Below are 23,551 nucleotides of genomic sequence, written 5' to 3'. Positions count from 1 at the left end.
ACTCATTGTTGTTCACTAGTTTTAAGTTAGAATTATTAGGATTCTCAGCTAGACATTTGAAGCGCTCCCAGCCAACTTTATCTGGCAAGTTCTCAGGATGATTGTCGGCGTAAACGGTGAACAAAAGTCGCTCCAATGATTCCATCATCGTTTTATGAATAGAAATTGCTCTGTTATAGTGTTTCCCTGACATGACTTTATTGATGGAGCCACTAGCACAAATTTCTGATGCAACTAAAATATCCTCAAATCCTGAACCAGCCATTATTTTGCCCAGGCATCCGAGGTACGAGCAAATAGTGTGAAAAGCGCCGATATTAACTACTACATTTTGGAAGTTATTACTCTGCCAAATAACATTGTATGCTTTGATTGCGGCAGCCATGTCAAAAGTCACTAGGGTAAATTTTTGGTTTAATTTCTCAGTCGCTTGCTGTGAAATAGTTAGGACCTCTCGAAGCGTAGAATACTCGGAGATTGATTCAGAGAGAGGAGTCATGTAGCCAATAACTGACTGACGCTGTTGAGATTTTTGTTCTGAGAGTACAGAAACCCACCCGGCCCATCCAGGAACTGAATACGCATCATTAAATTTAAATCTACACAGCATCCAAAGGATATCAGAATTGATAGCAGAAGACAACGCAGCGTTGTTTGAAACGGCAGTTATGGTTGCATTAATTTTGGGTTCAGCGTGCTTCTGCACTATGCAAGGCTCGAGCGTCTTAGGTAAAAATTTCATGGAACGCTTTTTGCCACGCGTAGTGTTTGCTAATAAATCACCTGAATCATCGATAGAGACGTCATCTTTGCTCTCTTGAATGAGGATACCATGAGTCGAGTGTGTAGTACCCGCACCAGAAGGGGTCTCTTCATTTAGATCAAAATTATCCCAACATAAATGAGCTACTGCATTATTAGCGGTGGAGATATTAGAGGGCAATATTTTATCGTTAATCTGAATAGCAGAGCAAAGAGCAGTCTCAAGTTCCAACATAAATGAATAAGAAGCACAATGACCTAAACGATTGAGAATACAAATTATTTCCGAGCTTCCAGTTAAATGCCGGATTGTCATTCCCAAACTTAAATGTTTGGGCATTTTCCAGGATCCATTGGTAGCTGCATAACAAAGGTCCTCGGAAAAAGATTGAGCTTTTCGCTTTACTTTGGTACTTGCCGTCGTTAGGGTATTTCCACTGATTAGAAGGGAGATAAATGTTTTCAAAATTTCTGGAGGGGCACAATTATTTGACTGTAAATACTCTGCAGAGGGCGGCCACGGAATTTGAGGAGACATTTCATACGAGTGCATGATGTTGCGCCGCAGAATTGACGCAGCCTCCTCAAGTTTCCGCTTTTCCGACGCAGCAGACTCAAAGGCAACTTCCACAGCTGCACCACTCTGAATGTCTGTGGAGTATACTAATTCACTTCTGTAGTTAGGCTGCCAAAACGATAGTGAATTACCAAAATGGCTTTTCAATTTGCCTTTTAATTTCTCTTTAATTCTATAATCTGCGTTATAGAATGACGGATATTTTTCCAGCATATATGAGAGGTACTTCTCGCGAAGCATCGACATGCGCTCGACATTACCGTTTTTAATTATGCTCTCATTAATATGCTCGGAAACATACTGAAATGCGGCAGCGTGGGCTTTAAGCCGTTGGACTGACTCTTCCGAGGGATCCGCAGAATGCCGCCGATCCGGATTTTTGGTGTATTCTTTTCTGCATTCATTATGATAATGGACCTCTTGGGCAATAAATCAACCCCACGAATCTGTCTAAGCAGTTTCTCATCTTTTTTATTTTCTGCAGCGGTCAAGATAGATTTGGCTGCGGTTTCTGTGACGCACTGTGTCGGATATTCTCTCTCACTCCTAGATGGCACCCATTTCCGTTCCTTATTACAAAATACACACGAATTTTTAGGAAACAATACACTACCAGCACCTTTGCGAGGCGAATGCTTCGATGTTGATGCAGTAGTTGCATCAACATATTCCACTCTTTGCAAGTTGGTAAATTTTTTATAGCACCATCGGTGATAGTAGTGTATTGCACTGTCAAGCTCATCAGGAATTCCATTGCAGACATCATCGAATCGATGAGTCGGGTTGGTCGCTGCCAATCGAATTTTGCGACAACTCAAAACTCTATTAAAAGAGTGATCGGTAAAACTAAGTAAATTCAGATCTTTCGTATTATGCCCGAAATGTATTATACAATACTTTTTGCGTACTTCCTGTGAATCGGCATGTTTGCGTTTTCTAACATTTATATTTACTGGCTTTTCGTCAGCCATTTTTCATAACCTGAGTTCCTTCACCGACAATTTCTCGGATTCTTAACGACCTGGCTATTGTTCACAGCCTGAACCAAAATGCCGAAGACTACACAATGGGCCTGTTACATGCAAGAGATACAGCCGCGCGAATAGACTTTTTAGAGGTTAAATGACACGAAAATTACGATGGTCACATTAAAAAAGTCTGAAATACACTCCTTACTGCGCAATTTGCGTTGTCAGGAACGCGCTTTTTCAAATTTCCCGCGTCTGGGGGCAGTTTTCTAATCACCGGAGACGAGCAAACGGCGGGCTCGGTGATTTCCGGAAGATGCCGAGTCGTTGTTGTTGTTGTTATTTTTTCCTTCAGTTTGTTTACAAACCCAACTTGATCTCTTATAGTGGTCCATATACGCTTTATGCGGTAACCAAATCGATCAACTTTTAAATATCCAACGCAATCCTTCTACATTTCATTTCACGATATCACGAGCTCCGATTTTTAGGTTATGTTGTCAGTTTTAGTTGACCGGAAATCGCCGCGAGTAGCCGTTAATTTTTTCCGTTAGAAAACTGCCCCCAGACGCGGGAAATTTGAAAAAGCGCGTTCCTCACAACGCAAAATGCGCAGTAAGGAGTGTATTTCAGACTTTTTTAATGTGACCATCGTAATTTTCGTGTCATTTAACCGCTGAAAAGTCTATTCGCACGGCTGTATCTCTTGCATGCAACAGGCCCATTCGACGTTCTGAACGACCGAAAAACCTTGCAACAGTTGAACAATTCACGGAGACTATTCTCAACGTGAAGACAGTGTTCACTGTGAAAACCACTTCGTAGTTTAGAAACCACGGTGAGTAGATTCCCGACAAATCGGGTACCGTAAAATTCTTCTCGGAGACGGCTCTCAACGAGAAATACCCGATTGCACGAGTTCCGTGCAAATTTCTTCTCGGAGACGGCTCTCAACGAGATCTTCCCGATTGCACGAGTTCCGTGCAAATTTCTTCTCGGAGACGGCTCTCAACGAGATCTTCCCGATTGCACAAGTTCCGTGCAAATTTCTTCTCGGAGACGGCATGGATGTAAATATACTAATATTTATCCATGAAGACGGCTCTCAACGAGGAACTTCCATACCCGAGCGAACAACGAAAACAACCTAATGCTAAACATCAAACAAAGTTACATACACATTATAAACACCTAACTAACTACTGAACTTGTAAGTTTACTCGAACTCGTGCTGCCCATGCAATTAAATCGCAGTATCGCAGACCGTCCAAGTAAGCCTTGTCAAGTTCTAGGATACGCAACCACCATGCCAACTATCCTAAGAAATGACAGTTCGACTTCGTAGTCCTCAGACTTACGAATCGCGCGGACCGTGGACCCCATCTAAATCAAATCAAGGAATTTAGAGGGGTAAAGCATTTTCATGAGATGCGAGCGCAACCTAGCGGAGAAAAAAGTAAACAGTAGCATACTTTCCCGGACGTCGGCGTGATTGCGTATGCTTTCACTTCTTAAAATTCACCTATTGCAGCTAGGTTTCCGCGTTCATCGCACTATATTTATAATTCTTTACACAACCTTTTTTTAAGGGGGGGGGGGGCTGTGAAGGCAACCCCCCCCCCCCCCTTGAAATTATATCAATATGACCGTGTCAATGACAAGCCTTGGAAGTCGCCTTTCAAAGTGAATTTTTCGCGTTTATTTCATTTCTTTCGGTGATTGATTTTTTTTTCTGGGGGAGGGGGGGGGGTCGTGAACCCCCCCCCCCCTCTCCCCCGCCACCACCCTCGAGAGGTCACATAGATGTGCTCTCAACAAACAAACGCTACTTGTTTTCATTTTGCCGTCCAGTTTTGCGAAAGACGCAACTTCAAGGAAGCGGTCAATCTTGACGGTTTTGATAGGGTGGGTACTGCTGGGGGGCCCCCTCCCCCCTCCACGAGGGGTTAGGCCGCACCTCGAATGAAGAATTTATGCTCCATCATTATAGGGATAAAAATTTTTACGATATTACCAACCTTCTCCGCGTTATTGACGAGAAATCGCGGCGAAACGGTCATTTTCGCGGGAATTTGAGATATTTTGACTTTTTAAGCCCCCCCATTTTGGGGTTCCCGCGCGGTCATGGCCAAGTCAAACACAACTTTTCTGGACCGAAATTTTACGAGCTTTCAGAATGGTTATTCGGAGTTTTGCCCTAAAATCAAGCCTTTATGGGTAAAAGTGGGAAAATTCGCGGAAAAGTCGGAATTCTGAGCAATTTTGGGGGGTTTAGGGGGGGCTTACTCCCCCCCCACCACGATAGAATTCGCGTAGACAAGAAAAATCTTGTTCTACTAGTTAAGAGCTTCAAGAAAATCACCATCTTCACAATTCCCACGGGGGGGGGGGGGGGGGGGGGGGGAGGGTTACCCCTTGCTGGCCCACGGTCTAGAGTATTTTACCTTGATAGCGCCATAGGATTTTCCTACGTCGGTGCTACTATCTTCATAATTGAAAGTTAAGTGTCTTCTACCGATTTTTGTCCGCATCGTCCATAAGGATGCCGCACTGTGCAGCGTGCTGCCAGCTCGGAACTCGCACCAAGCAAACCCCACCCCGGCTACTGACGCCTACAAACCTAAAAGGATACTTCAAGCATTGCGCAATGCGTGAAGTAGCTCTTTAGGTTTGTAAGCGTCAGTGCGCGTTTCGTGCTGGCAGCACACCGCGCCGCGGCCTTCCCGGCGCGCGGCGTGCGCGGGTGGTGAGCGATTTCTTGTGGGGAGAACTCCCTGGCGGAGGAACTTTTGTATCTTGGTTTTTTTTTTTTTTTTTTTTTTTTTTTTAAATTTTTGACTTCTGAATTATTCACTGGTCGTGTGAAGTTGGTGAACTCTCAACGCTAGATGAGGTGTTATTATGAAGGCGCGGGTCGTGTGCCATGTGGCGGCTCATGAATTTCTCCCCTGCGCTCTGTCGAGAAAAGTGGGGGCGCCTTCAAGTTTTGAAAGGGCAACACGCACATTTGCGTAACACGAATAGTTGCATCAAGGCGCCGCGCCGCAATCAACTCAATCTATAGCTTCCGTTAGGCACATTCGTCGGTTAGCGCATGGGTTGCATTTATAATTAACGACTGGCTCCCTTGACGTTTTTTTTTTCCCAGAATTTTCAGACTCTCGACCGGTCAGTCCGTGGAGTGGCTGCCGATTTCACAAACTGGTCAAAGCAACGGCCAGTTCGCGGACTGGTCAACGGGCAGAGTCAACGGGGGGGTAGCCAATCTGCGCACGGCGAAGCAAAATTGTTCTTTCATCCGCGAGCTGGGAAATTTCTCCTAAAAGTTTAACACTGAAAAAGTGGCAATTTATAGGCATTTTTCTTAACAGGATTCGTAGAGCCATCACTACTTTTTGATTCAGCTAATATAAGTTTGTAGGTCCGGATTTTTGCTCAGAAGTGATAACGATGCCGCAAAAATTTGTTGAATTCTCCCATCGATACCGAAATTGGCCGATTCCAGTAAAAGGCCGTAAACCCCTTACTCTTTGCCCCCCCCCCCCCCCCCACAATAAGAAAATTATTTCACCAGAAGAAAATATGTTATTTTAGAGCGCCATGACAACGTCGGATAAGCTACTCAGCGCTCCTAGCGGCGTGTAGGAGCAGTGTGGGCGGCTTATCACTCTTGAGGTTTGTTTTGGTTGAGGTAAATTGATAAGGCAGAAATATGGTTTTGCCAGTTTTGCTTTTGTGTTTCCTACCATTCGAACAAGTTTTACACCCTGTTTGCTATGCGTGTGATGCATTTTTTCCCCTTCTTTCCATTCCGTAAACTCGAAATTTTGACTGAAGCAGTAGCGTTGGTAGTGTATCGGTAATTCTCTTTTCCGTGTCTTTTACATCGCCGCGTAGTAATTTAAATTTTATCCAGTTTGGACCTCCGCGATCGTGGTTTGTCTGTCTTCAAGAAAATAAGGAATGGAAATAAGATTTTTACAATTCTCTGGAACATCCTCATTCAATCAATCACTAACTGTGGAATCAGTAATGCATACGCTCAGTATCGAACATGAGAGGCTGGCATTTGCTTGGTCACATCTCTTCCAGGGCCATCAACTCTTTGTGGATGGGTGCAGAAGGATGGCTTTGCCAATTTTCAAGGGAGAACATCATCGTTTGATCAATCAATTACTATCCCGGTCGATTGAAATAGGAGCTCGTCATGAAACTCCAAGAAATGAGCAACCCCATGCAACAGATTGTAGCTAACATGAAGGAATGCGGAAGTAGCCTTTCAATTCATGTAAGAATGAGTGTTTGCTCTCATACTTTATCCTCTGCCTCTTAATTATCTTTCAGTCAATTTTGGTTTTGACAACGGGAAAATTTGGGAGGGGGCAGACTTCCTTTCATACTTTCATTTTTAAATGGTGAACCACTGAGCCTCTACTCCTAAATTTTCCTTAATTTTTCTTCTCTGTGCGTAGAAAATTCTGTGAAAATTTCAAGGAATAATGATGACTTATTCTCCTTCAGTAAAATAAAAAGGAAATGGACATTTTGAGTCACCGTTAACGAGACACCAGGTTCGGTAGTTTCACGTTTGATATGTTGGGGTATTAATGGCAGTTACTGAAGCCAAGCTTAACCATTCAAATTTAGCAAAATTCTCACAGCTGGGTGAGTTCAAATAAGCGTCTAATCTGGTGTCCCGAGCTGTTTTAATCGTCATAATCTGAGAAACATGGGCAAATCAAATTTTTTTCTCATTTTCCACACTATTGTTGACTGTTACATGCTATTTCCCACTTTATTTGGACTGAAATAAAAAATTAGGAGAACTTTGAATGTGCAAATCGCCTATATTTGTCCCAAATTTGCGTGTCCCCCGTGCCTGGTTCTTGACTTTAAATCGATGTTGCAGCATAACCAGAGTGATTATTTAAGAAAACTTTATTGGAGATGATAGGTAATGCTTTTGAATTTGAGAAAAAAAATATGTCAATTTATTTTTTGCTCCATCAATAAATTTTTCACGCGCTAGAATCATTGTCCCGAGCAACAATCAGCAACAGTCAGGAGAGACATGGCAACGATGTAATAAGCTCTAAATGATTGCCGTAACGTTGAGGTTTTTCCAAAAACGACTTTTTTTGTTTTGATTAAATAGTTCACACGTCGTAGATGGCAAAAATTCTGAAATTCGCAAATTTTTGTGCAAGATTAACGCCATTAACGATGCCAAACAGAATTCTATACACGATAACTAACAAGGCGTCAAGCATACACACACACACTAATATCAGCTCGTAAAATACTTTCGAAGTGTGAGTTAGGGAAAATTTTCTCTTATTCCGATCCTCTAGGATGTGCTACTAAATATTCCGTGAAAAAAAACACCAAAATTGTCTTTACTGTTAGAGATAAGCTTAAAAAACAGCTTATTCCATCCTGTCCCGTTCCATCTTGTCCCGTTCCATCCTGTCCCATATGTTTCCATCCTGTCCCATGTCCCAGTTGAGTGGGACAGAGTGGAAAACTGTTACAACTGAGACTTGCTTGTTTAAGCCCTGTAGGCGCTCTTTTCTACCGATTTAAGTGAAACTTGGTATCCGGGGGTATTTTTCAACGGGGAACTCGAATTTTTAGTCGAATTTTGAAAATTCGAAAATCCAAGATGGCGGACATGATCTAAAATGCTATCGCAGCGCCTAATCAACTGAGACTTGTTTGTTTAAGCCCTGTAGGCGCTCTTTTCGACCGATTTAAGTGAAACTTGGTATACGGGGGTATTTTTCAATGGGGAACTTGAATTTTCAGTCGAATTTTCAAAATTCGAAAATCCAAGATGGCGGACATGACCTAAAATGCTATCTCAGCGCCTAATCAATCGATTTACGCGAAACTTGGTACCCGGGGGTATTTTGAAACGGGAAACTCGAATTTTCAGTCGAATTTTCAAAATTCGAAAATCCAAGATGGCGGACGTGGCCTAAAATGCTAACTTAGCACCTAATCAGTCGATTAAAGTGAAACTTGGTACCCGGGGGTATTTTTCAACGGTGAACTTGAATTTTTAGTCGAATTTTCAAAATTCAAAAATCCAAGATGGCGGACATGGCCTAAAATGCTACCTCAGCGCCTAATCAAGCGATTTACGCGAAACTTGGTACCCGCGGGTATTTTTGAATGGGGAACTCGAATTTTAGTCAAATTTCCAAGATTCGAAAATCTAAGATGGTGGCCGTGGCTTAAAACACTATCTCGGTGGCTAACTAATTGATTTTAATGAAACTGGACCGGAAAACCTTGGTATTAGGAAAAGAAAGGAAATTTTAATAGGGGTGCAGTTGGGTTTCTTATGTATCTTAGGCTACGAAATCGAAAAATTCCTGGGTTTTTTCCATCGTGCATAGATTCTTCCGGAAAATTGACTCTACTGGAAAAGTTAGATTTTTAAGGAAAATTCCGATTTCTCCGAAAAAATTCCGAACTTTCCCAGGATAAATCGCACTGATACAGTTGAATGGAGGTGTTCTTCAGAATCAGCGCCAAAAATCTACTCCAAAACCATTGGCAAATCTTCGGAAAATCAAAATTAAAAAAAAGAAAGAAAAAAAACAAAAAAAAAACGTTGACCGGTGTTAGTCCTCAAACTTTTTCTGGCTTTATCTCCACTTAAGCGGGTACACGCCCACTCGAAGTTTTAAAATTCGGTGTTTTTGATCCATTTTGTATTGCAATATTCCAAGAAATAAAAGCTTCTTCTCGTGTTAAAGGAAAACAGAGCGCATTTTGATAAACAGACGGAACTGTCTAAAAGACAAGCAGAATAAGCTCCAGATATCATTCATGAGGGATGAATTTTCCTCAATTTTTTTGGTTCTGCAAGATAGGAAAGGGTTACATGTTTTCAATTATGCTTTAATTTAGTGCTCGACGATGCTTTTATGACAATTCTGTTCAATTTTCAATTAAAAGTATCATATGTCACCTCTGGGACGAAAATTTGGGAAATCAGGCAAAATTAGAGCAAATTTTGGGAAGTGATACACTTGACGGTGGAAATTCGGGTTTAAGCCCAACTATTAAGCTCGGCGAGCTATATTTCCTAAGTCTACACCTAATGATAGTCAAAATAAAGTTTGGTTTGCCCAAAAATTCACAAAAAAATTTTGGGAGGAAATAGAACCTGGAATTTGACCCTTATTTGAATTCACCCAGCTATCTTGCTCAGTGGGGCGACTTTTGAAAGTTTCGAACAGTTTGATAAGACATCGAAATGTGCTATAATGCACAGTTAATACAGGGCTATGTCTTTTTATGTCAGGGCAACATACAAAAAATATTAAAAGGTGGAGGAGGGTGGAGAAATGAATATTTCATTGCACCAAGCATGCAAGTGCAGGTGTAACCAGAATTTTGGCGGAGTCTGGTATTTTGGTGTGAAAGCGGGGTCTGCCTCACGCCTGTAGCCTCATTCTCATTAGCTGACAGGTTGATGCACAGTTCTGCTTTACGAATTAATCTGGTGGTTGCTGGTTTGCCGCTACCATCAGTATTTTATCCATGGTGGGGTAATAGTTCACCCTGCTGAAGTCTCACCATTAGGTAGGTGTTTTGTTTTGGCGCCATCATAAAATGATTAGATATTTTGCACTCTAAATTTAATGTAACTCTCCTAGTGTTCCGAAATATTTTTATAGAAAATCAGCTCAATTCTTTGCATTAATTTAATTAATCTTTAGTGAGACTGCTGCCTGCTGTAATACAATAACTAAATTAAGTTGCTAATTGGAGAAGAATTTGGATTTCATTAATCTACCGGTGAGAGGTATCCAGCCAAATTAATCATGAGCTCAGAGATGAATAACTCTCTGCTGTCTGTCCGCTCTTCATGAAGACAACTTTCATTTACTTTTTCAGGCAGCAGATGTTGGTGGTTCAATTTTTGTGCATGCCTTCGGAGCCTATTTTGGAATCGCTGTAGCTCTAGCATTGGGTCCACCGATGAGTACGGAAGATGATGAGTCTACGTATGTAACTGACATATTTGCCATGATTGGTAAGTTGTCCTTGGAGGAAACTATTTTTTGATACTCTGAAGAAAGCAAAGAGTGCACCAGTGCTGATTTAGGTACTTTTCCTGAAAATAATTAATTTTTTGACTCCAGGCTGTGCATTTAGTTTGCTGTTTTCCAGAAATATTTGTTTAAATATTGCAGTGACTACCATTGAGTTGTTTCTTTTGTAACTACCAATTCACTTGCCACTTTTTTATCGTGCCAAGAATTTAGGAATTTTTCTACTTTCCAGAGATGACAATCGTCGAAAAGAAATCAATTTTGATAAATTAATGCGATCTAATGTTTGACCTAAAAAAATCTGACTGTGCTTGGGCTGATCGTTAGAAATCTAACGTCTCTCTCCAGTAACTTCTGCAGTTTTGCACCCAGGATGCCTCTAAAACATAGATACTAACATGACCAAAATGAGAAAAAGAAAACAATATAAATAGTGCAGTAAATACATCAAATCAACAGAGCACTCTGACAAAAGAAGAAAAAAAATGTATATGTAGGCAGCAAAAAAAGTCCATGATAGTGTACAATAAACTGTATTACTGAGTCAATACTTAATCTTCCTTACAGTGGATACAATTTTTTCAAAATTCCATAAGGGAATATGAACAACGGAATGGAATTTGAACCTGCTGATTGCACAGAAACACTGTGTTGGGAAACAAAGCAACACAACAAGACATAAGTCTTAAAATTTTAACAACTCATGTTTAAATATTACAACATGCAGAATGGTACAATCGTGTCTCTGTTTAAGATGAATAATACAAGAATGAATTCCTATGTAAAGTAGTATAAAGGGATGGATTAAGCAAACGATTTTTGAAAAACTCAATTCACTAAACAAATCTGCATTAGAAGTAATGAATATGAAGTGGAGAGAGGAAGTTTAAAATATAGTAACACTTTGATGAAGCAAACATAGTTTTGTCCTCTCTTCTTCTTCCTTCTTTTTATTCCAGAAAAGAAAGAAAAAAAGATTGCAGTATAATGAATTTGATAATTTTATTATCTTTTTCAACGTTTTCAAGAACAAGATACATCAGAGAATCTTCATCACGCTTATTATTTGAACAAAATTCTAGTCTGAAGTCTATGGAACCGCCTTTGATGATAAAAATCCAATTTTCAAAATTCCAAATTTTTTGGCCTCCTATTTCCTGCCGAATGGTGAGGACGTAGCGCTTTTCTTCCACAGTGTGACTTGCAGTGTGGGCCAAATTTTTATTTTTGTCTTCCTCTTAATAGTATTGTATCAATATTCTTTGCAGTGTGGGTGATGTTTGAGACGTTACCATATCTCTCCTATGTTGACTGTCTTTTTAATAATGTTGAAATTTCTTTTTGTAAGTATTTGAAAGTCACTGCTACCTTGAATACTTCCAAAGTTATCGCTCCTTTTTTCCCTCCTATTTGGTCCTGTTTACTGATGTATTTGATATTAAAATATTCAGGGACCGTCTTCTTATGGATGTTCTGGCCAAGTTTCAATGCAGTTCTAAGTGACGGTGATGAGCAGTATCGGATTGTTATCAACACTTACTTAGCTCTCACAGCGAGTTGCATAGTTTGTTTCTGTGCATCTTCAATAGTGTCTCCAAGAAACAAATTTACAATGGTAACTATACCTTATTTATGTTCACATTAATGACAGCTATTAACTACCTTTTGAGTGAGTTATCAAGAAATTCCCCGAAAGTTTCATTCGAACGCCAGATCCTGAAGAGCCGTGATGAATTCTTGAACAGTTTCTCCCAGTTTCTGCAACTGCTGGTGATATTGATCATGAAAGGCTTCTGAAAGATTCTCAGGCTTTTAATGAGGTAGGAGGTACGAGTACTTTAATATGGTAATCAGGTCCATGTTGGACAAGTCTTGAAGGTCTTAAGATAAGCAATTACTCCTCAACAACTTGTAGGCTCTGAGACTCATATGAGCCATGAACAAGGCCCTTTGCCAATTATGGGGTGGTCCTTGCCCCACAGGTTAGGGTTATCAGCGATGTTTTTAATGAAATAAAATTGTTCTGAAATATCCACCCAGTCAGTAAATTTGTCAGCTGAGGGGTCAAAATGTTGAAGCAACTGTAATGAAGGCTATACCTGAAGCACATTAGCTCGATTATTGCCTGCGTACATGACAATAAACCAGAGCTCAACAACAAACTAAACACATAGACTTGACAGGCTACCCTAGTGAATCTGACTTTACATCATTGCCGCTGTTTGATCCTATGACCAGTGGAAAAAAAGAACTTTGACTAGCTTAAGCTGGAAATCAATTTTATTCCTTACGCCTTGTCTCCATGGGACAATTTAGCGTTTCACAGGATTTTTCCCAAGTTCGAATCGCAGGAATGAAACTTCTGGGCTTTTTTTCCTTGCTGAACAACACAACAAAATTTCTTCTCCTTATTTCTAAGTCGCTCCTGAGACTATACTATGACTATGAGTTGGCACCGTGATTAGTATTGACTAACTCAATATTTTTCCTACTTTCACAAGTGAGATTTTTCCCTGTAACAAATCCCATGAAACGTCCTGTGGAGACAGAGCCTTAGAAAGGATTCAAGCTAAAGATTTTGATACAAAATGAACTTAGGCAGGCATCTCTGAATGGCTCCCTCAGCTTATCGGCGATTGTGGAAGTGGTGGACATCACACATCTTAGTTACTTGAAGTAAAACTCACACTGATCCGAATATAACGCCAAGCTAAGGAAAGTGCTGTATGACTAATATAAAGGCCTTCGCCACTCTTAAATTTCCGCAGATAGCACATAAATGAATTCTCTAAAAAGCCAATCAATATTTTTATTCCAAATTTTTCAGGTTCATATTCAAAATGCAACATTGGCTGGTGGTGTGGCAATTGGAGCTGCATCAAATATGATGACACTTCCTTGGGGAGCCCTCGCTATTGGCGGTCTTGGTGGCTTTCTATCTGTGATCAGCTATCAGTATCTGCAGGTATTCTATTTTCATCTTATCCATCTTTTGTTCCTGTTGTAAGTTAATCCATGTATGGTCGATTGAATGGACCTCTAGACAAGGTAAGAATTTCAGCATTCTGATACATGTTTCTTCACCAAAATTTCACGTCAAACACGATGCGCACAACGAAAATTTCCGAAATCAACTCCTTCCAAAGATATTTAATGATTCTTGGTGCGTGAACTCAAACCACCCACTCATGAAAACTCAATGCTCTTCGTGATTCACATCGCTCGCTAAACGTTATCATGAACGTCTCTGCGATAAAAAAATCTGGCAACCTCAATCTTGACGCTTTGGCTCAGCTATAGCAAATTACCTATAGTTTGAAAAACACATGGTGGGAAATGGACTTTGCTCGATTGAGAAGCTTGCTGAAACCGTTTTAGTGCGGGTTTTGACTCATGTAGAGCTTTGAGTTTGTTGTGAGCGGGCAGTTCAAAATCCTCGTAACCAATGTGAAATCAAAATGTTAATATCTCCGTTAGGAGTTGGTTTCAGTAATTTTTGTTGCGCGAATCATGTTCTACATGAAATTCTGGTTAAAAAACATGTATCAGAATGCTTAAATTCATACCTTGTCTAGTGGTCCATTGTAGTCAGTAGATAATTATGTGATGAGGGAATTATTGAAATATGTCATTTGATATATGAGAGAAGGACAGTGCAGTAAGTCAGTATACACTTACCGGGCTCGGGGTCTCATTATTAATCCCTCGATTTCAAAGCCTCTTCAAGCTGTAAGAAATATGTCAGTTAAGGTAGCTCCAAAAATTAAGGAGCAAGTATGATTATAATATACTTAAGTATTTTTTTAGAGGAGGAAGTCCTAGTGATAAGTTCAAAATTCTAGCCTATTGCATAATCAGAGGATGAAGATCACCAATCTGGTACTTGAAAGTAAATAATAAATTAGTGTATTCTGAAAGTTTCCAGTCGAAAATTCTTTAATCAAAAGTTCAAGGGACAGACAAAAATGTCGACCTAGGACATTTTTTTTGTCTTGACTAAGGTTGGGCCTGGCAAGCTTTCATATTTTTTCATATGTTGTATCATGCTTTATTGGTTTAGCACTGTCGGATTAAAATTTCAAGGGTCTTACTCTGGCAAAGTCTGTAGGAACAGGATGTTTGCACCGATTGTAGTGCAAGAAAAGTTTTAGCTCTCATTGTTTTCCTTATGGTCTCTTGGGGCCAGTGTTTCTAGTGAAATCAAAATGGACAACATTTTTGGCCTGAAAGAATTTGTCAAAAACTCGACTTTTAAAATTTGACGCATACTTTGGGTTTTTAACTAAACCATTCAATTAAGACTACTACATGTCTACATTTGAGTTAGTTTATCCATATCTAATGATCTGTTTGTTTAACGTGTTGTTCTCTTCGTTTTTTTTCCAGCCAATGCTCCTGCAAAATTATGACTTGCATGATACTTGCGGTGTCCACAACTTGCATGGACTTCCTGGGGTTTTTGGAGGTTGTGCAAGTGCTTTATTAGCTTCTTTGGCGTCAGTGGATGACTACAGCTCCAGGTAGGCCCTAACTTTTCACTGAGGTTGGGGGATCTACAATCCAAAATTGCTCGGTTAAAAGGGGAGGAGTCTTATAGAAGCATCCAAGCAAATTTCCTTTATATTGATTTTTTCTTTTCTACTGCATATTTTTTGATTTTCTTTTCAATAGACATTTCCCCTGTCAAATGATAAACTTTTTTGCGGCTCAAAACGTAACAAAAAATCAGTTTATCATATCGCTTGTCCTACAAGAGGGATAAAACAAAGCAATTTTCATCATGTTTTGCTAAACAAGAATGTAAATATCAACGGTGTAAGTCAGCAATCACATAACTCGTTTGCGATGTCCGAAAATCTCCGCCTCTATGTTAAATTTTAATGGAGAACATATTGGTATCATTCCTTGAAGTTTTTGCAGAATTTTCTTTGCACAGAGAAGAAAAATCATGGCAGTTTTAAAGAATTGCTGTTCAGTAGTTTTCTGTTTAAAAAGTAAAGTATGACAGGAAGTCTGCGACGTTGCAAACGGAGTCATGTGATTGCCGATTTACACCGTCGATATGTAGAGAAAACACCTCAAAAGCTGTAGTCTCTCTGGCGTATGAAACAATATTAAATGTTTCTTTTGTTCTTAAAACCCATAAGCACTAATGACTATGAAAATTTGCAAAAAATTTCTTTTGACTAACGATTTATCCTGAAATCAGATGCAGTATGGATACAAAATTTGTTCAAAATTTGTTTATAATATTAAAAAAACAAAAAATATTTGAGTCTAAATTTGAATTTGTATGATTTTGCAGTCTGTACCTAATTTTTCCTGCTCGAGCACCGTTTGAAGATACATTCGAGTTAAATGAAGCTATAGGCGATTTGCCGCAAATAACAGCAGGGAAGGACCGAACAGCATTGAATCAAGCTGGGATTCAGCTACTTGCAACTGTCATTACCGTGGCAATCGCTTCATTAGGAGGCACCATCACAGGTAGAGCTGCATGCAAATATTTGCAATCATTAATTTACTCCTGCATTGCTCTCAGTGTTATTTGATACTTAGTTCCAGGGTGTCCTCTATCATTCAAAACTGGAAAATATAAGGAAATTCCATGTCATCAGGGAAGTCTGAAAAATTGGGTCCTAAATCAGCATATTCCGAGTGCAGCAAGCATTTTTCAACTACAAGCATGTTTAAACAAACACGTGTCAATTTACTTGGCAAAAAAATCAGGAAATTTCATGTAAAGTATCAGGAAAATCGAAAATGAAATTACAGTAGATACCCTGAGTTCTAGCTATGGCTCCTCAAAAAATAAATTCCATTCAAGTCAAGAAGTAGGCAATCCATTGAGGACATATTTGGCATCAGTAAAAAGTTCTACAGCAGTACAAAACAATAAAAGTAATTCTTCCTCGTCAAAGAAAGAAAAAAAACCCTCATAAATTATTGTTAGAATTGAAAATAGCAGAATTGACTTGAACTTGTTTAAGCTCATAAACCTAATGCATTAATTCCAAGCATAATTATCATTTCTTAAAAATGTAAGTGAGGGAATCATACCCTGTACGTGTTAACTGCCACAGCATTTTCAGTAGTTTGTCCTGCTGCGCTACGCCTGTCCGATGGGACTGACACTTGCGGAAGCCATTTTTAAATCATTTCTGCTGAGTGGAAAGAGTACCATATGATTGCCTATCTGAGCCTCACATCACACCTGCGTCCAAGAAATAGTCCTACTGCTGCCTTGCGAGTGCAACCAGTCGACTTGCTGCAAATTACAAGTCAAAGAGTGACGTGGCAGACTAGACCATTGCCTGTCCCTAGGAACTGGGGTGGAAATTTGCGTGTCAACTTTTGATGTATAGGAGTTGCAGCTATGGCAATCATGTATAGTACATACTGATACCATTGCCTTTACATGCGCTGATGACGCTGCTATGCTCATCAACCCAAAACATATCATCACATCTGCTTTCCATTTGAATAATGACATTACTCTCGGGTGTTTCTGGATTAGAATCTCTAATTTTGTTTTTTTTTGCGCAGAGGTCTGAAAGGATTTGCTATTCAGTTGCGATTTCATGGGTCATAGGTTAGAATTCTCTTGTATTTAATTTTATCTGAAGTCAATATTATCACTGTGCTTTTTTAAACAGTAAATAACTATGGAGGAAGGGTTTAATGGAAAAACAATGAGGACCTTTCTTATGGATCCTGATAAAATATCCTTTTTTGTAGGTCCTGATCTACAGTATTCCCCACTCCCAAAAATGACCCTTTTCTTCCTCAAAAATAACACATTGTAGGTAATTTGCGCAACAGACTGTTTTGTTCATTTTGAGGTGCTGAAGATGCTTGTTTTTTGCTAGTTAGGAGATCCTGTAGAAAATGCAAATTCTTCAGAAGACAAGAGGAAGTAATATCTACGTATCTTTGCAAGAGGAAGTATTTTATAAATTAAAATTGATTTATAAAATATTTAAATTAGATATAAATAAAAAACACTAATACCAAGTTAAAAGTTTGTTTTTGCTTTTTTTCAGGTTTATTGATGAGGAGTATTTCAACAAAACTCCATGACGATGAAGAAATGTTCCAGGATGAGACTTTTTGGGGGCTGCCGCCTCCTGCCTTGGCATCTGCATCTCAGTCGTCGCAGAGCCTGGTCAGGTGCTCAAATTGAACTCATTGATGTAATGAGAAAGTTTGCTTTCATTAATTTTGCATTGAATATATGTATTCATTAGGGTTGTTTAAGTGCTCTCAAAGAATTCAAGATGCATATTTTGTTGGGGTTTATGGGGAGTAGTTTTTAGCTCTAATTTTTATATGGGTAGTGAATTAAAATACACATTAGCAATAAATTTCATGTCTAAAAAGTCATAGATCTGACAACTGCTCTTGAGCATGCATCATTCAAAAAAACCTCACAAAGAAAAATACACCCTCACCAAAGATCTGACAAATAATTCAAAGCCCTCGGTCCTCATTAGTTTTTTAGATTTTGAAAATTAATTTTTTATTAATGAGTCACATGTGTGTGTCATCCCTGATGTTGTGTTGCGGTGCACATTTTAACAGATTTCATTTTTGCTCTACCCTCAGATATCCATATCGCATCTCTTGTTACCCATAATTTATTTCATTTTGGATTTTGAAATGTTACAATTTATTTAGACCTCTAGCAAAGGTCATCGTATGTCATTTTCAAGAATTATCCTATTTTTTAAAGAAATGGGAACCTGTGTTAATGATTATTTCCAATACATCTTATATCATAATTATTTGACTTCCTTAAAAGGCATTGAATTCTAGACTTGAATCAGATTGATTTGTGCTTACAGTGTGTCATCTTAATTTTACTTTTATTTTGTTTAGTATCCAAACTTTGCCTCTTATTTTTGACTTCGATAGCCTCTATAAATCCAAGATTGTAACCCTGCTGTATTCTTAAATAATCACAACCCCCGTTTATCTGGATGAAGAGGGTCCTTTCCGAAAACTTGATTTAGTTTAGGTTTGATGGCATTCTGACCGTGGAAACGCATCCAATCGTAGCATGACTTTTTCAGTCATCATTGCAAGAGTAGTACTTCTTTCAACTTCGTGGAAAATGAATAATCAGCTTCGAAAAGTTTCATTCATAGAAGAGTAATTGGATAGAGTTAAGCAAAACGGTCAGATCTACGTTGTAGTGTTTTAATCTCACGTCCTATTTTTATTTTTGGAAGAGACCCAACCAACATCCACACTCAAAAATTGTTTCATTCATCCCCTTCAATGGCTTTAATTTTGTATCTTAAACGAATTGTAAAATTTTTATGGGTCTTGAATGAATTCTCCTTAATTTTATAACAGTTTATCATAAAATGTATTACACAATGCTCTTAAGATGCGGCAAGTAATTTTGGAGTGTATTATACTGACGAGAGTGCATGAATTGTCCTCCTTCGATTCTGTTAATATTTTTTGTAGAGGTGAATCAGGGAAAGTTAGGGTGACTATATTCTTTATCACTGGTCAACCATTTTCAAAATATCAAGTTTTTTCCTGAGCATATTGTGCCTCCCTAATGGTACCACTGAGCAGCAACTACCAGGGCAGGCTGCCTATTGCCATTGTCTAGCGTCCACGATACTCAGCCCAGCCAGGCAGTCTGTGCTCAATGATAGTGTTGGAGAGAATAATTTTGTGCAGCATGAATGAAAGCAGATAGTAATTGGCAGCGAAAATCAAATATGATAACCTTTCCTTAACTTACTTCTATACCAAGTATGAACGGAACGAGACGAGGGCTATTTGTCCACCTCCTTTAAGAGTATCTTTTAACATCTATCTGGCTATATTTTATAGTTTTTTGTGAAGAAGACTTTTTCTACACTAACTACATTCTAAAAATTGTATATTTTCTAGAATTATAAAAACATGTTCAACACTGGCTACTTAATAAATGTCTAACTATGGTAACCAGAATATCTGTTTTTGAACAGTTTTTTATTCTATATTATGCCTAAAATTTAGTAACATCCCGAGAAATACTTCAGTTGCATTAGCACTGTATTCATATAGTATTTATCTACTTATTTGAACTCATAAGATTAAATATGATTTTTGGTCGCAGTCCTCGACTTTAAATAGAAATAAAAAAGAGCTGAAAATAGATTGACTGATAAACTCGCTCCTGATGCGTAAAAGTAAAGAGAAGGCTCATTTTTTCTGCAATGTAAGAGCATAATAGACTGAAGCAATTTCATTGCCTTTATTAATGCTTTTAGAAATTGAATTAATATTTTTAAAAAAAGAAATTAACATTTTTTTTTAAAGCTATGGATGAAATCCTGCTGGTCACTTCATTATCCATTCATAAATTATTAATAAATAATATCTTTCCCTCCAAACGAAAAAAAAATGGCTTCCCCATGAAAAGAATTTAACTCAACTGAGAAATTCCATTCTGCATATTACCGTATTAGTAAAAATTAAATAATTCTAACAATAAGTTAAGTTATTAGCTTGAATTCAAGGACCAATTCAGCTACCTATTGTTCTGCTCTCTTCTTAAATCCATGTGGCTATTGAAAAAGTATAGTGGTCAAAAATTAATTCTTCATACTACAAGATACCAAACCATATCGGCTGCAGAAGAGTGATCTTTAATAGAAAAAGAAAAAACAATTCCACTCAGTCATGGAAAAATATATCCTCTATTTTTGTATGGAATACTCTCTTTGATTACGTAATAAAATTATGGATTTTTCCCTCTAATTGAAAGAGAAATTGTTTTTCAGACAAAAATTTACATCTAGTCAGTCTGTTGTAACTCAATTCAGTAATTTTACAAAACACAGGTCATGCAAGCTTGGTCTGATTCCCAATTCACTAATTGAACAAAACACAGGTCGGAATATGAGCTCAGTATGTATCAAGAAATTTTAATGTGCTTAAGTCTATTAACCGCTCTACTGTAGCAAGATCGCCTTGTGCACGAGTGCTGACCCACCAGGAATATATCAATCGTCTTTTATTTTCCCGCCTCTTTGACATTACATGGCATTTAAAGTTTCTTACCATAAAAAATCAAGAAGGTATTTTTTTTTTAAGAAAAAAAAATGTCCCTCCTCATATGTGCTCCTTCTCAGTCGCGAGCCATTGAGGTTCCAAGGAAAAACTTTTGATCAGATGCAACTGCTGCAATTATTGAACAATTAGTTTGAATATTAATGAAAATGAGAGCATTCTTTTCTTTTTCATGCAAACAGTGCTCCTCCCTCAGGAAAGAGAAAGGCTTGATGGATGTCGAAAAGTTCATCTTAAAATAACAAGCTTTTTTTCCAGTTCAACTTTTTCAAAATTTAATCAAATCAGAATTCATGATTACATTGAGAAAAAGGCTTCGCACGAAATTTTTCAGTTCTCAGAAAACGCAACCCTGGGATAATGTGCAACGTAAACCTGATGATGCGTCAATAATTGCGGTTTCTGGACATTTAATTTCATTGAATGGGTAATTTCCAGAAATTGAAGGAGAAAAAATTCTTGATTTTATATTGATACTTTTTAAAGGAAACATATTTTTTAAATTTATTTTTCTACATTTCTAACACCATGTACATATGAACATTCAACTCTGAATACGACCCTGTGCATTTTTTTTGGAACCCTGTAATGAAGCTGCATAGCAATGCATCCCTAAGTTTTTTTTCACAAAGCTTGTGTAGTTCGCAACTTTTTTTGTCTTAACAATTAAAAAAAATTAAAGAATGAATTTAAAGGTAGATATCCATTGCAACAGAAGGGGGGGGGGGGGGGGGTCGCCCAGCAGAAATTGCAGAGTATGTACCCTAACTTTTACAGAACTGAAATTGAATGTGAGGTCGTGTCATGTTTGATGCGGATTGGGCAAGGTGACTCTTGTCTATCTAAAGTGAAGAATCACGACTCAGAGGTGAAACGATCGGTCCTTCAATTCCCCTTGTGCGTAAAAGGTTGTTTTATGAAGTGCGCAAAAAGAAAAATCGTTCATCAGTGAGGCTAGTTCCCGCAATAGCCACGGATCCGATTTCAGCGCTAGTGTAGCTAAACACTGTTGCCCATCGGGAGCTTTTTCTTCACTTGACGTATGGAGGCTCCTTCGTGACGTCATCATCGGGCTTTTCCGCTAGCAGACCAGCGATTGTGATTGGACCCGATCTAACACGAGTGGGTCAATGTCTGAAGCATCGAAAATGGTGATGTGAGTAATTTGGGTGGTTGTGAGTAAAATCTGTCTTGTGAATTCTAATTTTCGATCGTTCGCAATGATTTGAGTTCGAGTGGGAATAGTATAGTGTGAGTAATGATAGTAAGCCTGCTATCTTTCGTTTGATGGTCCTAGTGGGTTCGTCAAGAGCTTCTTTTCCACGTAAAATCCAGCGCAGCCTACCAGTTCGGGTCGTTTTTCCGTCAAGTTTTCTGAGCAATGTGATTTAATATTTGGATTAAATGATTACGATTCGAGCACTTCAACTTCTATAGAAATGAGCGGACGTCCAAGAACCACATCGTTTGCTGAAGGCAACAGGATACCTCCCAGTCCTGCCTTTGGGGACATAATCAGCGGTAAGTCACCTAGCCTCAACAGTCACTTCGATGTTCCCATTAACTTTACACTTTCTACGTCCTATTTACGCGATTTCAATCGTTTTCCTTTGATCCTCAATCTATGTTCCTTTCTATGTATTCCAGGATTCCACCTTCATATTCTCTTATTCCCTACTACGACGCATATTTCGGGGGGGTTATGAGGCAAAGGTTAGCTTATGCAGGTATATTGAGGTTCTCCAGTCAACCATTGATATGCCTCTGATCAGATCCATTAAGAGTTGGATTTCTCAATGATCCATGCATTTCTTGAAATGGTTTTCCCCGTAATTTATCTAGTTATGATGAATTTCACTGTGAACCATCTGGTTATTCCCTGATATTTGGTTTCCAACTCTAATGATAATTTGATCCGAGTTCCCTAACCTCCATTATGGGAAGATGTGACACGCTTTAATTTCAACTCTGAAGATCAGTCAGTAGCTCCACTAAATTTTCCCACTCATGCAGTGAAGGATGCACTTTTTCTGTCCCTCCAACCTTTCATTTCCCTTTCTTGATGTTCTCAGACTAGTCTTCAAAATTCATGATCGAGGACTTACGACACTCCGGCCTACCTCCTTTCTCTTGCTCATGGGGCTCGCTGTAATTAACAATTGATATGTATGTCAAATGTAATTATGTTTGTTTTCTTGATTGGAATTTTCTACGAAATCTGAATTTTCATGTTATCCGTGATCTTATCAGAAACAATTTCTGATACCGAGCTTATAATCTGATTGCCGAGTACAACCGTAGGTCTTCATCAGCACTTTATTCTGGAACTTGCGTAGCCGTATACGCTTTTTAGGCTAGGTATCTAGACACCTCACCCTCTGAATTAGGATACCTTTAAGAGTAGGCATTACTACTTACCGCTGCTAGTGTAGGTCTGGTGCTTGGACACACCATGTTCTAAACTGGGATGTAAGTAAGGATGTGGAGTTGTTATGGATTTTGCTTTGTTCAGAACGGAATTTTGCATATCTGAATGGGGACCATACATGCTCCATACTCTTAAACAGTTGAGTGAATGAGCTGTTTAGGCTCAATTCATAAACGATTCACCTTCCAAGTAAACTGATGGCGCCTGAGTTATGACTGTTCCAAGTACTCCTTCTTACTTCGAAATGGCTCCCTCGTTTTTCAACGTTCATTTGCCTCTAATTCTGAAAGTAGTGGCTTCACCTTCAAGAGAAGCAGTATTATTAATTCATTCATTATAGTCAACTAGTGACCTAAGTTCAGGACCATCAGTAGTTTCGGTATCCAATCAGTTGGAGTATTATCTCAATGGTGTAGTTTTGTCTCGTGTTTTTTAATCACTTCTTGGTAGAATGGGTATTGATATTTCTCTGCTTTTGTTAAATAAATTGTGGTGTCACTTTTGAACCTCACAAGAAACAAAGTCTCCATTGGCCCCTACCTGGTTTTTCTCAGGATTATATTCTAGGTATAACCCAGCAGGCGGGCTACTGAAATTTGGTTTTTGGAGTGTACTTCAGTACTCGGGTTGATTTTGTCGCGCCGAGTCACATTCTGTGGAAGAGTCCCCT

The 23,551-nt window shown here is 38.8% G+C and overlaps 2 protein-coding genes across 4 annotated transcripts in view; both read left to right on the top strand.

Annotated features, from left to right (window-relative positions):
- Positions 1 to 19,349, top strand: part of Rh50 (Rhesus blood group-associated glycoprotein Rh50) — a 184,489-nt gene extending 165,140 nt beyond the window's left edge. For all 3 annotated transcript variants that reach the window (XM_072298345.1, XM_019044460.2, XM_019044459.2), the window contains 6 exons: positions 10,219 to 10,357; positions 11,828 to 11,991; positions 13,204 to 13,341; positions 14,763 to 14,896; positions 15,682 to 15,863; positions 17,420 to 19,349. In XM_072298345.1, the coding sequence (XP_072154446.1) occupies positions 10,219 to 10,357; positions 11,828 to 11,991; positions 13,204 to 13,341; positions 14,763 to 14,896; positions 15,682 to 15,863; positions 17,420 to 17,559 (897 nt within the window). In that variant the 3' untranslated portion in view covers positions 17,560 to 19,349. The remainder of the gene's footprint in view (positions 1 to 10,218; positions 10,358 to 11,827; positions 11,992 to 13,203; positions 13,342 to 14,762; positions 14,897 to 15,681; positions 15,864 to 17,419) is intronic.
- Positions 19,350 to 21,565: 2,216 nt separating this feature from the next.
- Positions 21,566 to 23,551, top strand: part of sgg (glycogen synthase kinase 3 beta homolog shaggy) — a 40,279-nt gene continuing 38,293 nt past the window's right edge. The window contains exon 1 of the mRNA XM_019044422.2: positions 21,566 to 21,974. Coding sequence (XP_018899967.1) covers positions 21,893 to 21,974 — 82 coding nt within the window. The 5' untranslated portion in view covers positions 21,566 to 21,892. The remainder of the gene's footprint in view (positions 21,975 to 23,551) is intronic.

Source organism: Bemisia tabaci, chromosome 3 (assembly GCF_918797505.1).
Source record: "Bemisia tabaci chromosome 3, PGI_BMITA_v3".
Taxonomy (NCBI): Eukaryota; Metazoa; Arthropoda; class Insecta; order Hemiptera; family Aleyrodidae; genus Bemisia; species Bemisia tabaci.
This window is presented reverse-complemented; position numbering and strand designations above follow the sequence as displayed.